General features: G+C 34.8%; 3 protein-coding genes across 7 annotated transcripts; 2 read left to right on the forward strand and 1 right to left on the reverse strand.

Annotated features, from left to right (window-relative positions):
* The first annotated feature begins 936 nt into the window (after window positions 1–936).
* On the forward strand, window positions 937–6,457 carry LOC129301986 (glucose-6-phosphate 1-dehydrogenase 2, chloroplastic-like). 3 transcript variants are annotated; one of them, XR_008591136.1, is made up of 11 exons: window positions 937–1,611; window positions 3,026–3,216; window positions 3,310–3,404; window positions 3,485–3,599; window positions 4,075–4,280; window positions 4,358–4,507; window positions 4,615–4,735; window positions 4,817–5,046; window positions 5,133–5,333; window positions 5,436–5,696; window positions 6,027–6,151. XR_008591136.1 is itself a non-coding variant. In XM_054940642.1 (11 exons), exons 2-11 carry the CDS (start codon window positions 1,428–1,430, stop codon window positions 6,274–6,276), a joined length of 1,743 nt encoding a protein of 580 aa, XP_054796617.1. In that variant the 5' UTR covers window positions 939–1,229; window positions 1,301–1,427; the 3' UTR covers window positions 6,277–6,457. The 3 variants fall into 3 exon arrangements, 2 of the variants coding, with proteins under 2 accessions (XP_054796617.1, XP_054796618.1); XM_054940642.1 differs by lacking the exon at window positions 5,436–5,696 and having other exon boundaries at window positions 939–1,229; window positions 1,301–1,611; window positions 6,027–6,457; XM_054940643.1 differs by lacking the exon at window positions 5,436–5,696 and having other exon boundaries at window positions 1,594–1,611; window positions 1,811–3,216; window positions 6,027–6,457.
* An 839-nt stretch (window positions 6,458–7,296) lies between these two features.
* On the reverse strand, window positions 7,297–8,869 carry LOC129304062 (fasciclin-like arabinogalactan protein 2). The gene has a single exon (XM_054943691.1). It carries the CDS (start codon window positions 8,847–8,849, stop codon window positions 7,635–7,637), a length of 1,215 nt encoding a protein of 404 aa, XP_054799666.1. The 5' UTR covers window positions 8,850–8,869; the 3' UTR covers window positions 7,297–7,634.
* A 3,217-nt stretch (window positions 8,870–12,086) lies between these two features.
* Window positions 12,087–14,192, forward strand: LOC129301621 (F-box protein At4g22390-like). 3 transcript variants are annotated; one of them, XM_054940177.1, is made up of 2 exons: window positions 12,087–12,204; window positions 12,704–14,192. In XM_054940177.1, the coding sequence occupies exon 2, from the start codon at window positions 12,835–12,837 to the stop codon at window positions 14,062–14,064; it is 1,230 nt and encodes a 409-aa protein (XP_054796152.1). In that variant the 5' UTR covers window positions 12,087–12,204; window positions 12,704–12,834; the 3' UTR covers window positions 14,065–14,192. The 3 variants fall into 3 exon arrangements, with proteins under 3 accessions (XP_054796152.1, XP_054796153.1, XP_054796154.1); XM_054940178.1 differs by having other exon boundaries at window positions 12,092–12,204; window positions 12,726–14,192; XM_054940179.1 differs by having other exon boundaries at window positions 12,112–12,204; window positions 12,729–14,192.
* The last annotated feature ends 436 nt before the right edge of the window (window positions 14,193–14,628 follow it).

The following is a 14,628-nucleotide window of genomic DNA, read 5'->3' on the forward strand; positions in this document are numbered from 1 at the left end:
GATCTTGTCAAGTTCCACATTTTCTTTCCATTCACCATTAAAGACAATCGCTTAAATTTAAATTTTGTAAATTATATTTAAGTGAATCAACTTTAAAATTCTAAACTCTAATCCTCAAGTGATTTTGAAAAGGTTTTAGTTCTTTGTTAATATTAATTTTGTGTTGTTGGGAATTTTTTGAAAGATATTTGCTGCATTCAAATTCAAATTTTATGTTTAAGGGGTCCTGATTTTTTTTTTTTTTTTTGCTAGGACTTGCTGGTATTCTTCCTAAACTAAAATATCAAACTTTCAGCTTGGGGATGGTAAAAATTTTAAGGTTTTGGATGATTATTTTATTTTACTATTTTAAAAAGCCAAAATAAGTTATATAAGAATATAAAATATATCAAAAAAAAAAAGTATGTTCCTAACAAATCATGAATAATATAAGTTAGGTTAAAGCATACTTTTAGTTCTCTAATTTTATAAAAAATTTTAATTTAATTTTTAATTTCATAAAGTATTTTTTTAATTTTTTAACTCTAATATCGTTAATTTTAAATGATTATTTTTTTATATTAATAATTGTTATTTAACAAAATTAAACTTAATATATTAACATTTGAAAGTGTTTTATCAATATTTGAAAGTCAAAAGTAAAAATTTATTGGGATAAAACTAATACTATTAATGTTAAAGAATTAAAAATATTATATAAAATTAAAGGATTAAAATAAAATTTTATATAAAATTAAACAATTAAATGTATATTTTAATGAATAAGTTATTATTGGCATCTATGCTTTTCTCAAAAAGGAAGAAGAAGAAGAAACATCACTTGCATGAATGAATAGGATTATTTTATGTTTTGGACAAAGTGAGGAAACATGCCTTGTTAAAATGATTCGATAAGGCGCGTTTACTCATAGGATTGTTAGGAGCGGTGCGCGTTTCTTGGAAGTTCATTCTCAATCTCAAGTATCAGATTGTTAAATTGCTTACTCGAGTTGGCCAACTCGGTTTTTTCAGTCCTAGATATTTTATAAGTTCTGTTATATACTTGCGTATATATAATGCTCGTTTACCACTCACATCTATGTCTTCGAATTGGGTGTATTGCGGCCATAATTTGGGCGAAACGAAGAGCTTTAACTCGTTTTCTCAGGAGGGACTCTCAACCTCTTTCGTACACTGATGTTGGCGTTTGAATCTTGACATCACCTGAAAGTCAAAGTTTCAACGATATGGTAAACTGAACCGAATTGAGTTAGTTTGGCACCTGATTTGCCATTCCACTTGAAAGTTAAGTGTTTTCCAGGATCAACGTGAGAGAAAATGATGACAATGCTTAATTCATTTAACCCGCGTCTGATAGCTCAGCTACTTCTTAACCTCTCGGAGACTTGTTATACTGAAGCAACTTATATCTTCTGCCAAAAGATCCAATGGGCGTTTTCTCGCTGCGAAACTGCATGCCTCTACCCTTTACTTATGGGTTTTCTTCTTCTTCTTCCCGAAGAAGCTTCTTCGGTACTTGGGTTCGCGAGAGCAATTTCGGAACACGTTCAAACAGGCGTCTTGAGATCAAAGCTTGTATTCATCCTTCGGCTGGGGTTCATTCGCAGAATGGTGGGTTCTTGCGATCCTAACAATTAATATAATTCTATGTGAACCACGTGTTCGAGAGAATGTTTTTATGAGACTTCATTTATGGAACAGCTCTGGTTTGTTTTGAACAAAATAGGATTCCGTGCATTATAGTTAAAAGCGAAATATGGATGCTATTATCGTTCTAATTAGCTACTAAGCGAGCATATATCTGGTTCAGGTTGATGTTTGATTTGTTTCAGTGTCAGATATTGAATATTGAATTGAAAGAGAAAAGCAGTTGTCCTCTTCCAACAAATGTTCACCCTCGGTGCTGCAAACGACCTTGCTATTTTGATCCCTTTGCTTCTAAGGAAAGTTTTTCATACTTAAATGTTCTATGTTAAGCCACTAGCTGTGTCATGTAATGCGCCCCCCCCCCCCCAAAAAAAAAAAAAAAAACCAAGGTTCATAGTTAGATTCGAGTGTTGGTCTAGTATATTACTTAGGCTTTTATGATACAGGTACTTCATTTTTACTGACTACACTGTGTTTTGGTGAAGGATCAGTTTCTCATTTTGATTCCTGGGATTTAAATTCGGTCCAAACATTTCTGTTGTTGAGGATTTTCGGTATTCAAGGATGCCATATCATAGAAAACATGACATTCCATTACTTGCACTGGCAATGTCACAGTGTCAATCACTGTTGGAGGAACTAGTTTTTTTTTTTTTTTTAATAAAAGCTTTACACAACAAAAAATAACTAATCCTAAAAAATTAGCCTACTGAAGTTAAAAAATCTACTAGTAATGGCCTGAATGTCATACACCGATGGACATAAAAGCCTGGGGGGAGATAAATATTTGACAACATTTTAACCAAACTCTTTCTTGGTAAAATTATTTGAATATCAAGAAGATGTGGCGTGAGAATTATTCCTTCCTGATGAACCCAGAATAGTGTCGATCTCAATTCCGACAACAATCTGTGGCAGCTCCCTCCTTGTAAATCTAACAAACTGCATTTATCAATCAGATTTTCACCAATAAAATCAGCTCTGTCATGAGATGACAATTTCCTGCGCCTCTTACATTTTTGGAAATCTAGAACCTCAATAACCCATCCTGTATCATTTCTCACAGATTGAACAAACATTTCCTGTTCCATTTGTCTTTTTTTACAGTCATGCCAATGAACCATTATGTTCTATTGCATGTGAATCCAAGATATATAATGTAAAATGTGTTGTGGGCTAGATAGTGGTAGACCATACCAAAGAGCATTAATGATTAAGACCACCTCCTGACTTGTTTCCAATTGTTTTTGTCTTACATTGAAAATGAATGAAAATAAGTCTTTTAATGACCATCATGAGAATCGTTGGAAAACCAAAATAGAGTATCTTATGCTTTTCATTCTCACATTGAAGAACTCAAAGTTGTAGTGTCTTGTAGGCAGATCAGTTACAAATATTCTTGACACAGAACAGCGGATGACTCCAGCCGAGGGAGGGTGCAATGTATTGAAAATAGACAAGGCGAATTCCACACTAACCATTGTTGTTGTGGGGGCTACAGGAACCCTCGCAAAGGAGAAGATCTTCCCTGCTCTGTTTGCACTCTTTTATGAAGGCTGTTTGCCTCAGGTAGCATTCCTTTTATGTTATCTTCTTAACTCAACTTATATTTGTTTGCCAATTGCCATTAATTAGTGACTGCTGCTGATTAACTTTTTGCAGCATTTCACGATATCAGGCTACGCACGTACTCCAATGACTGACCATGAACTAAGAAATCTAATTAGTAAAAATCTTACCTGCAGAGTTGCTGAGAGGTCCTTTTCAGCCACTTTCTTTGTGATGTATTTCATTTGATTCTGTTGCAATTCTTAATAAAATCTTTTCAGAATTGCAGGGACAACTGTGATGGCAAGATGGCTGAGTTCCTAAAATGTTGTTTCTATCATTCAGGTCAGTATAGTTCTGAGGAGCATTTTATGGAATTGAACAAGAAGCTGGAAGAAAGAGAGGTATTATTGCTATGCTAAGACATTTTAGTCTCCTTCCTTCTGCTTTTATATTTCATCGCAAGCACGTGGACTTCAAACTGTTGTGTGAATTGTTTTGATATTTTGTGGAGCTGTAATGTACATTTAGTCACTCAAGCTCAAATAGAATTTTTTAAGCGTTTCTCTTTTCCTAAAAAACTTGGTTTATGTTGAGCAATTGTGCATATTATTGTAATCAATTAGTTCAAATTTAAGCAATTGGGCATGCAGAGTATGACATTATATACAACAATGCAGCAACAAAATTGTAATGAAAATTCACAACGTAGGCATATTAACCAAATTAAGTTCAACAAGTAATAAACCTATATTATTTATTTCATTGAATGAGCATTCATTATAATGGTGTGCAACATGCATAGCATAGCATTTTCAATTTGGACATTAATTCGTAGATCAATGTTTATTTGCTTAATTCTTTAAAGGATAAATTCAGGATGGAAGAATCTCCAATAGGTTATTCTACTTAGCAATACCATCAAACCTATGCGTGGATGTTGCAAGATGCACCAAACATTGTGCTTCTTCCAAATATGGGTGGACGAGGCTCATAGTTGAGAAGCCATTTGGTCATGATACAGACTCATCGAAAAATCAGACCATAGCTTTGAAACAATACCTAACAGAGGACCAAATATTCAGGTATGCTCTTCTGTAGTTCAATTCAGCAGGGCAGCATTACTGCATGCATGAGGTAAGCCTTCAAATTGTCTCTTCAGGATTGACCACCACCTTGCTGAGGAGTTAGTGGAAAATCTCTTGGTACTTCGCTTCTCAAATCTGGTTTTTGAGCCTTTATGGTCCAGGAACTACATCCGCAATATTCAGGTAGTTTTTTGTGAAGATTTCGGCATGGAGGGACGAAGCAGGTCAGTATATATAGTGAGTAAAGTAAAGAAGCAATTTCATCCACTCTCAAAATTCTTTCTGGTGGACTTGGGGATTCACTAAGAACACTTGTTTTGCTTTCCTACAGAAGTATTGACAACTACGGCATCATCCGTGACATAATGCAGAGTCATCTCCTGCAAACCATTGCACTATTTGCCATGGAGACACCCCTCACCTTAGGTTCTGAAGACATTAGAAATGAAAAGGTTTGATTGTTCCAATATTAAAGATGTAAAGCTTGATGATTATTTCCATTGACTATTTTCATGGGCATGACATTAAATCAGGTGAAGGCTTTGCGCTCCATGAGACCCCTCAAGCTTGAAGATGTGGTAGTTGGTCAATATAAGATTAATGGCAATGGTGGTTCACGATATCCTGTTTATAATGATGAGCTAACTGTCTTAAATGACAATCTCGCTCCCACCTTCGCAGCTGCAACACTATTCATCAACAATGCACGATGGGAAGGTGTTCCCATTCTATTGGTAGCTGGTAAAGGTCTTCATTCAAATCGGTGAGTGGATTCACTTATTATATCATTTCGTTTAAGCTGCTGAAACAATTAGCAGACTTGCTAAATGTACTTTGCTGGAATATTAGAGCAGAAATCCGAGTGCAATTTAGACATGTCCCAGGCAACCTATACAATCAAAGATTTGGAGCTGACTTAAATAAAACAACAAATGAGCTTGTTCTTCGAGATAAACCTGATCATTCTATTTATCTGAAGATCAACAACAAGGTTCCTGGTCTTGGAATGAGATTTGAATGCAGTGATCTTCACTTGCTTTACAATTCCAGGTAATAGTATGAACATTATTATCACGGATGAATTGCAATAAACTCTGTTCTCTATTACACCATATAACATCAAGGTCAAAACCATATAAGACTCTCTTTCAGGGAATATGATAGAGCTGATCATTGGCTAAGGCCTATAGGAGCAAATTAAGAAGAAAAAGATAGATGGGGGCAAAACAAAATCTGCTGGGTCAAAAGATTATACCATGGGTCCTGGCCATAATGGAAAAGAAGTAATATAGGAGTAGGGATTAGGTGCAGCTAAGGGTAGCGGCAGTGATTTTGTAACTTCTTGGATTTTAAATTCTCCAATTCAGCCAGAGGGAGGGAAGTTCAATCTTTTGGAGAGTGAAGTGTGTTTCGGTGAGTACTGGCCTCTTGAAAGTCCAGTGTCTTATGTTTGTGCTTCTGTTTTGTGGGGGTGTACTTTGTAATGTTCCATGTACTCTTTAACTGTTATTTGATTGTAGTTTCAGTGCTTGGTATGAGGGAGGTGGGATTGGTCTGAATCATTATTTCCCTCGTAATCTAACTTTGTTATTCAGCAATAGTATTTTCTATTTTCAATCCCATTTGTAGTGTATTTTTCTTATTTTTGCTTGTTTTCAGCTTATTAGAGTAGAGGCTTCTCTCTGAATATGTTTAAATCGTTTCATTTGGGAATCTGCTGATCATTCTATTTGGTGTGTTAAGGCACACAAAAGAGATTCCAGATGCATATGAGAGACTGCTTTTAGATGCCATAGAAGGAGAGCAGCGATTGTTCATTAGAAGTGATGAGCTTGATGCTGCTTGGGCAGTGATCTCACCTTTATTGACTGAACTGGAAAAGCAGAAAGTTGTGCCAGAGCTATACACATATGGCGGTGAAGGGCCAGCCGGTGTCTACTATCTTGCTGCAAAGCACAACATCTGTTGGGGAGATTTTGGTTATGAAGGTTAATCTGGTAGTTTGTAGACTTGTTCATGAATCCACAAGAAGTAATTTCCTTTTCATTCTGGTGTGATTCCTATTCTAGGCTTTCTCATGATGAATCTCTAGTCTTTGAGCTTTGATTGTGTGCAAGTGTTCAATTAAGATGTGATAGTACATGGCTCTGTCAATGAAACTAGAGTTGGAAGAATTTATTTGTTCATCCCTTCACAACGGTTGTGGGATTGAGATTCATGTTGCATATGTAACAGGTTAGGTAATGGCTTTTTTAAAAAAAAAAACATAAAATAAAATAGAAGAATAAATTAAGAAGCTAGAAAAAAGATAAAGCTGACAATTTGGGCAAGTCGGGCTTATTCGGGTCAATGTCTGTGACTATCAGCACTGATATCTCATGCAATGATTTATGATCTAAAACCAGATTCATGAAGAAGCCTCACTCATTCATTGATTCAGTAAAAAGAGTTGTTCCCCTCTTCGATATCTTCCTCCGATTCATGCCCCTCTTGGATATTTTGTGACATAATGGATTTGATTTCATCATAATAAGTTGAAGCTTTAAAGTTTATTGTAAAAACTATTCATCCGAATCAGAGAGAAGTATTAAAGACAGCGAACATCTTTCAAACAAAGGTGATAACTAATTGAGTGGAGTCAAAGCATTAAAGCTGAAGTAGTTTTGAACCATTGAGATTAGATGAAACGGAAGGGGTGTACGTCCATTGCAACATTTCTATAATGCACAATAAAACTTGTTTTTAACCCCCCATTTACTTTCCTGTTTTCAGTTTAAGAACCATGGCAATATAAATAGGAACCTTCCCTCTATGTTGTGATCATTAGTTTGAATCTTGAGAATAACAACGTCTCTTTGGAGGGAGTTTCTCTCTTCCTTTGGGTTTCTGTACCATTATACTTGTCCTTGAAATTAATCAAGATATAGACAATCAACTTGTAATTGTATTAAATATAGGCATATTATAAGAAATCATGTGAATATTGGTATCTGATGTAGAATCTCATGGATAGTTTTGAGAAAAAGCCACTAATATCTGTCAAAGTAAACTTATACATATTTTTGCTTAAAAAAAAAAAAACTTGTACATATATCTATGCATTGCTAGCACGTACAATCTGGATTCCATCCATCCGCACCGAAAATGACAAATCCCATAAATTACAAACGAATGTATAAACAAATATAGAACCATTAAAAATTAAAAAAAGAAAAAGACAGAGCACCTGCAAGCTCCAATCCATCATGTGGGTCTCATTGTTTTTATTTTCGCCACAAATTAAATCAATTCTCTCACATGACCATACAGCTGTAAACCGACACGGAGAATCATCTTCTTTTCAATATGCAATCATAGAACCAGAACCCCCATAGCCAAACTCAACAAAACCATGAAGAATTTGACTGCCCCTCCACATAACCCACTTGTCCTATTACTGTCATCAGCCTTATCTGATTCTACATCGGCCTCCGGGGCATCAGCGTCCGGCGAGTCAGCCGACGAATCTCCCTTCTTCTTCTTCTTTGCTGGCTCAGGTGATTCTGCAGGTGCAAGAGTTTCCTTAAACAGCTCTCTAGGCAACAACACCTTGTTAATCTTGTACACAACCAAAGGGTCCTGGTCTATCAATGTCCCTACTAGTGTTGCTGTCACAACTTTTGTTTCCAACTTCACAATCTCTCCATCATTCTGCACTGTGAAATCATACTTTTTAGCTCCTTCGGTAGCCAGAGTGTTGACAATCCCATTATTGGATTTCAACATTTGTAAGGACTCATACACAGGAATCCCATGATATAACAACAATGCCACTTTATCAGCCTCTGTCAAGTTCTTGTACTTTGGCAAGAAACCATTGACAACGTTGTTGGTTGGACAAAACACTGTCAACCCGCCATCAATGTTTTCCTCGAAAGTAGAAAGCGCCTTGGAAACCTTCAACAGATCAGCAAAGGCTTTGCAGCCTTGCTTCGCCATGATTGAGGTTAGATTGACCTGAGTCGGCGCTGCTGTCGGAGCTTCGGCGTCAGCAGAAGTGAGACCTTGGCTTATCTGCAAAACAGAGATATTGTACGGCAATTCATCCACAGATTTCACATAGAAGGAATGAAGAGCGCCGCCGTCAGTGTTGTCAGCTCCAAACCCCACTTTCCCACCTTTGAGGTTAGTGATGTTGACGTAACCGGCAGTTCCGGCAGCGGCACCGGTGGCCTGGAACATGGAGGAAGCTAAAGTGGTGCCGTTGGTGATCTGGTGGAGTTTCTTGGCGCCGAAGTAATCGACCAAAACATGGAGGGAGAGGACGTTTTTGAGAGTGTAGATGGAGAGGTGTTTTTCAAGGAGGGATGACATGGCGGCATTGTCGAGGGCAAGGACGGTGATGGTCTGGCGGCGGTTGATGTCGGCGGCGACGTGGGTGGCAGAGAGATAGTGGTTAAAGGTGGAGAATTCAGGGTGTTTGGCGAGAATGGTGGTGATGTTGTGTGCTTGAGAAATGGAGGGAAGGAGTAGAAGGATGAGGAAGGTGAAGGAAAGAGCAAGAGAAGTGGTAGTGAGAAGCTTCATGGTGTAATGGCGTGAAGGGAAGAAGAAGGGATTCATGTGTTTATAAGTGTGGGATGATAATTGAGGTTACATGGGAGTCGTGCCCAGACAAAAATTGCTAGCTTGGCACGAGCGATGAGATGGACCCAGTTACATGCTATGAATTAGTAAATTTATAAGAATTTGAATTTCAATATGAGAGTCTAACAATTAGGTCCCAACATATTCAATGAATGACAACTAGGTCCCAACAAAATCTTTTGAAAAAATGAATAAAAAATATTAATTCAGACAATTATAAATTTTTGAGTTTTAATTGCAAATGATACCTTTAAGTTTCAAATATAATTTTCAAATTGTATTTAAAATTTTTATTTATTATTATCTGAATTGATATTTATAACTCATATTTTAAAAAAGAGGCTGGACTTGGGTACTTAATACTTTATATTTAATTTATTTTTTTAACTAAATCAAAACAAGTGGATTCTAAGGTGTTAATAATATTAATAATAAGAGTTTCTTATAAAAGAAATACTACAAAATATTTGGACGTCTTAATATAATTGAAAACAATCACCTTATCACCTTATTAAAGTTAAGTATATAATTACTTTTCTTAAAAAAAATTTACTAAGAACTTAACTGTCATTTATTTAATATTTTGAGATCTATTTATGATTTTTTTTCTTTTTCAATTTTGAGTTCAGCCCACCGACGTTTTTAGTCCCCCATTTTATGTTTTAAAATATTATTGTGGTTTTATATAATATCTTTTACTCTAAATATTCGTGGGAACATTTAAATATTGCCTCAATAATTTGGATAAGAATATAATATACCACCTACAGTTGTTTCATTTGTGGAACAAATGTTTAGTGTTGGTGTGGGGACACCAACACTGGCACAGCATGATGTAGCATGACTCTGACTTGATTGTTTTATCATATTGCCATAGAGGAATAATTCAAATTAATATTTTCAACAATGAATGAAGACTAATAAATAGGAAAGGACAATCAAAACCAACATGGAATAAAGTACTGAAATGGCATGGAAGATTGGTCCTACACAAGAGTGAAGATCAAACTAATCTTGATCATGTGAAAACTGAAAAGTGATATGTCAAGTGTGTCTTGCACTGAAGCCGGAAAAAAAAAAGTACATCTAAAAGCTGTATTAATATTTTAAATTATGATGACTTGTTATTGGTGTTATGCAAGTTACTACTAGATTTTAGAGAAGTTGTTGCTAAATTTGCTTAAAATAATAATTTTTCTCAAAACTTAGTAGTGGTTTTCTGGTCATTTATGGACTCTAATTATGTCGGGACTTAATTTTCTCAATGTTCAAGTCTTTATTGACAATGTAGAAGCTATTAATCTAATTACTAGATAGGATTCTGTTTATCATTCTTCTGGAGACATTATCAACTAAGCTACATTGTTTTAGTATAAGGAATGGAGCATTTGTTTGAATTTTATGTACAAGAAAGTTAACATGTGGCCACAAGTTGAACACACAGGCTTAGAATGGTTTTGAGTATGTTATAACTTTTGATCAACCCTACTTTATTATGTTAATATGGTGGATGATGGAAGGAGAATGTTTAAAAGAGGTACCTAACTTGTAATCTCTTTGTGAGTATGGATATTTTTTCACTAAAAAAAAATAATTACTCCCTCCGTTAAAAAATATAAGGCATTTTTAATTAAATTTCATCTTTTAATAAAGTAATTACTTACTTTCCAACTAACTCTATCTTTTTATATTTATCCCTGTTAAACACCTTACAATAAATATAAAATTATTATCAATAGGATCATTTTTGAAAATAAGATAATAATTATATATCAAAAGATTAAAAATATTTACATTTTTAAACAGAAGAAATATAACTTTTAAAACATTTAGCATAGTTTTTAATTATTTAATGTTAAAATTCTTAGATGTAATGTCTCCGAAAAGAAAGGTCAGTTCTAAGTTGATTCTTTTCGTTGTCATGGGTTTTAGGAAAAGTGGCCAAAGTTGGAAATTGAGTTCAGCCGAAAAGAGAAGATTTAATAAAGTTATGATTATATTGTTTGGAAAATACCAACAAGGAAACTAACATGCGCCTGCTGATTGTGCATTCACTTCCCAACAAGGAAGCTAACATCTACCCAACTGAGCTTCTTTCTTTATCTTTTAAACCTAATCCTTTTTTTGTTACTAATAAGTGTTGTACTAAATTCAAATGAGATATGTACTCAAAACAAAAATACTCCATCGGTTATTATTTATAAATAGAGAATTTTTATCACATATTTTTTTCTTTATCTTCTATTAAATGTTGATAAGAAAAAGTATATTATTAAACTATATATATTTAATAGGGTTAGAATTAAAAACTTATTTAATTTTTATACAAGTTAATAAACTTTAAGTTTTTCCACAATTATGATGAAACATGTTAAAAGAAACTTATAAATTAGATGGATGGAATATTTCTTTTTATTTGACCCTACATACAAATTACTCCTTCCGTTCAAAAATATAAAATATTTTTTGAAAAGTTAGATGTTAAAAAATATAAGATATTTTTAATCTTTCGAGGTGTAATCATTGCTTTTTTTTGAAAGTACCTTATTAATAAATGACTTTATATTTATTGTAAGGTGTTTAATAAAATAAATATGAAAAGATAGAGTTAGTTTGAAAGTAGGTAACTACTTTATTAGGAGTGAGATTCGTTTAAAAATATCCTTATATTTTTTAATAAAACGAGTATCTTTTTTCATAAGAACAACCATTAATCTCAATTCAAGTCATAAATAGAGAGGCCTTATAAATATTAAATGATATTATTATATTAACATATTATTAATAATGAAATTATAGTTGATAAAATTATTTTTTAACATTATAAAATTATACTGCTACTGCTTGATAAAATTATCTTTTAAACTTGGTCATATATATGTATTTTTAATGAATTTTATATTAAGAAATAATATTAAATGATTATCATTATTCTAAATTCGAACAATACATCATTAATACCGAAATTAATAAGCAACCTGCACCCTATTCAATGGTGGTGAAACGTTAATGGGTTGGGCCTTCTTGCTTGCTTGATATCTCCTTGGGCCAATCACAAAAAAAAAATTTGCTGAACAAGCAACCAAGTATGTCCAACATTTGGGCCGAAAAGATCATATTGTAGGCCCAATATTTCAAGAACCAAGAAGTAACCGCATGCACGTCCCATCCCCTTCCTTTCAACGGCACAGAGTCAGTCACTCACATTACAGCATTCTCTTCTCATCTTGGCTCTGAAGCGGAATTCCCACTCTAGTTTGCCTCCGTCCCACTTCTTGATCCATCGGTGATACAGGTATTCTACTTCATCTCATTGTCCAGAGCGAATCTTTGCGATGTCTTAGTGTTGAATGAAAATCCGCATTTGAATTTTGTTATATCATAGGCTTCATTTGATTGTCATCAATGGCTTCTGCAGGCAGCATTCTCTAGCCTTTGAATAATATAAGTCTTTCTTCCTGCTATTTTGTTTCTTGTGAACTCGTAATGCCTTTCGCATCAATATTTTGACTCTTTATTGCTTTCTTGCATCTGCAAGAGGCACTGGGGATTGTTTATCTCCATTTTAACAATAGATAATAGATAAAGTATTTCTTGGTTGTCATGAAGTTGCCATAATTTTTGCTATGTATTTTAGTTAGCTATACATTTTTACTCTGTTGGGGGCGATGAGCTTGACTGGTGGAATTCTATATACTCTTTCATGCTTGTTCGGTGCTTTCTGTTTTGCTTCGTTCTCCTTCTTTCCTTCTTTCTTTTTTGAACACCGGCATAATAATTAACTCAGTTTTAAGGTCCTATGTGTACCTGCTGCAGTAGCTATGCCATTCGCCTTTGGTTAATTTGAGCTCAGACTGGGAATCAAACTTGGATTGGTTCTGTCTTAGAAGACAACTTGATCAACATCAAGACGCCCTCGTTGATAATGGCGCGGCACATAGATTGTTTGGAACATTTGTTTCCTGAAATCTTTTCACTGCTGCAAGTTATAGATTTAATTCGACTTTCATGCGTTTGTAAAGACTGGAACCAGTTTGTCAAAAGCCCAGACTTCATCTCCCAACACCATCGCACCTTCAATAACCTGACACAGCCCATTCATCTCCTTGTTCGCCGTATCAGTGCTTATTTTCATTCTAATTTTGACGAACCTCTCTTCTCTCACATCTATCTCCTCTCTTTCAACCCTGAGACCGAAAATATGACTCTCGATGAGTTCGATTTAGATTTTAACCATGATCGATTTACATGTATAGATATTTTGGGTCCTTGCAATGGTTTATACTGCCTCAGTTGCTCTCCCTTTCAGCTTATCAACCCATCCATGAGAGCGCTTAGAACCCTTCCACATGCCCCCGACCCATACGTATCTTCAACTGTGGATCGCTTTCATGGGTTTGGATTCGATCCAGAAACTAATGATTACAAGGTGGTCTCCATCATGTGTACATACGATGAAGAAACAGGTAAAGCATTACCTTGGCATGTTGAAGTATACTCTCTAAGCGTTGACAGTTGGAAGACTGTTGAGTGCCGTGTGTCACCTTCTGTATATATTTGGCATAATTCTCGGATAGACGCTTTTGTTCTCGGAGAATATCACTGGTGGGCTGATGATGATGTTGGTTCTGTAGTTGTTGCATTTAACATGACGAGCGAAACTTTCCGAGTCATCAGGGTGCCACAGGATGTGACTGCTAGATCTGAATTTGGTCTCGAGTCTATATTTGGACGTGTAACTGCAACAGTTGCTAAGTTTGGAGAATCTCTTGCTGTGATTGCATATCCCTACTGGGGGTTTACTGAGAAGAAGTTTAATCTGTGGGTTATGGAAGATTATAAGGACGGAGGGACTTGGATCAAGCGCTACAGTATTGGACCCATTTTAGGAGCAAAGCAGCCAATGGGATTGTTGAAAGAAAGGGACCTGTTTCTTGTGGAAGATAGAGATGGGATGTTGTTTTATAATCTCAAAACAGGAGAAATCAAACGTGGACTATACAGTGAAGCTGATCGTAAGGAGTCCTTTCAGGCTGCAGTGTTCACGGAAAGCCTAGTTCCACTACCAAGAGCCGATGGAAAGTTACGATCATTAGGAGTGAAGAGTTTCCTCACTTGGTTTGATGCCCTTTTGCTTCGTGGCCATTCATCATGATCAAGTAATTTTTCCCTTGTTTTAGGGGAGGCCAAAAGAGACAAACCATTCCCTTTGAGGTGTTACTTCTTTTAGTAGTGTGCGTTTTTTGTTCGTAGCCATATCGTGGAATACAGGTAAAAGAAAGAATGTTTTTCCTTGATGTGATTACCAAACATATGAGGAAATTAATCTTTTGCTTCCTATGACTTCTTAATGTTTGTGCCGTTTGTTAATCCCTATATATCCGTACATATATTTTAATTATTTATATATCTATACACACTACATACATTTAAAAATATAATGCATTTTTTAAGAGGTTGAATATTAAAAAATGTAAAATATTTTTAATCTTTCGAGGTATAATCATTGTTTTTTTCTCAAAAGTATCCTTATTAATAATGACTTTATATCTATTATAGGATGTTTAATATGAATAAATATAAAAAGATATGATTAGTTAAAAAGTAGATAATTATTTTATTGGAGGATAAGATTCAATTAAAAATACTTTATATTTTTAAACGAAAGTTTCGAGTATATTTTAATTATTTATGTAATGATTGATCCATGTGAACACAT

Source organism: Prosopis cineraria, unplaced genomic scaffold, assembly GCF_029017545.1.
Source record: "Prosopis cineraria cultivar Desert tree isolate PC_DT_omini unplaced genomic scaffold, ASM2901754v1 PC2, whole genome shotgun sequence".
NCBI lineage: Eukaryota > Viridiplantae > Streptophyta > Magnoliopsida > Fabales > Fabaceae > Prosopis > Prosopis cineraria.

Excerpts from the sequence above, each read along its gene's own strand:
- LOC129304062 (XM_054943691.1), bottom strand. The coding sequence starts at position 8,849 with ATGAAGCTTCTCACTACCACTTCTCTTGCTCTTTCCTTCACCTTCCTC.
- LOC129301621 (XM_054940177.1), top strand. The coding sequence starts at position 12,835 with ATGGCGCGGCACATAGATTGTTTGGAACATTTGTTTCCTGAAATCTTT.
- LOC129301986 (XM_054940642.1), top strand. The coding sequence starts at position 1,428 with ATGGGCGTTTTCTCGCTGCGAAACTGCATGCCTCTACCCTTTACTTAT. Across the intron at positions 3,405-3,484 it reads ACCTGCAGAGTTGCTGAGAG|GGACAACTGTGATGGCAAGA; the intron begins GTCCTTTTCAGC and ends TCAGAATTGCAG. Across the intron at positions 3,600-4,074 it reads AGAAGCTGGAAGAAAGAGAG|GATGGAAGAATCTCCAATAG; the intron begins GTATTATTGCTA and ends GGATAAATTCAG.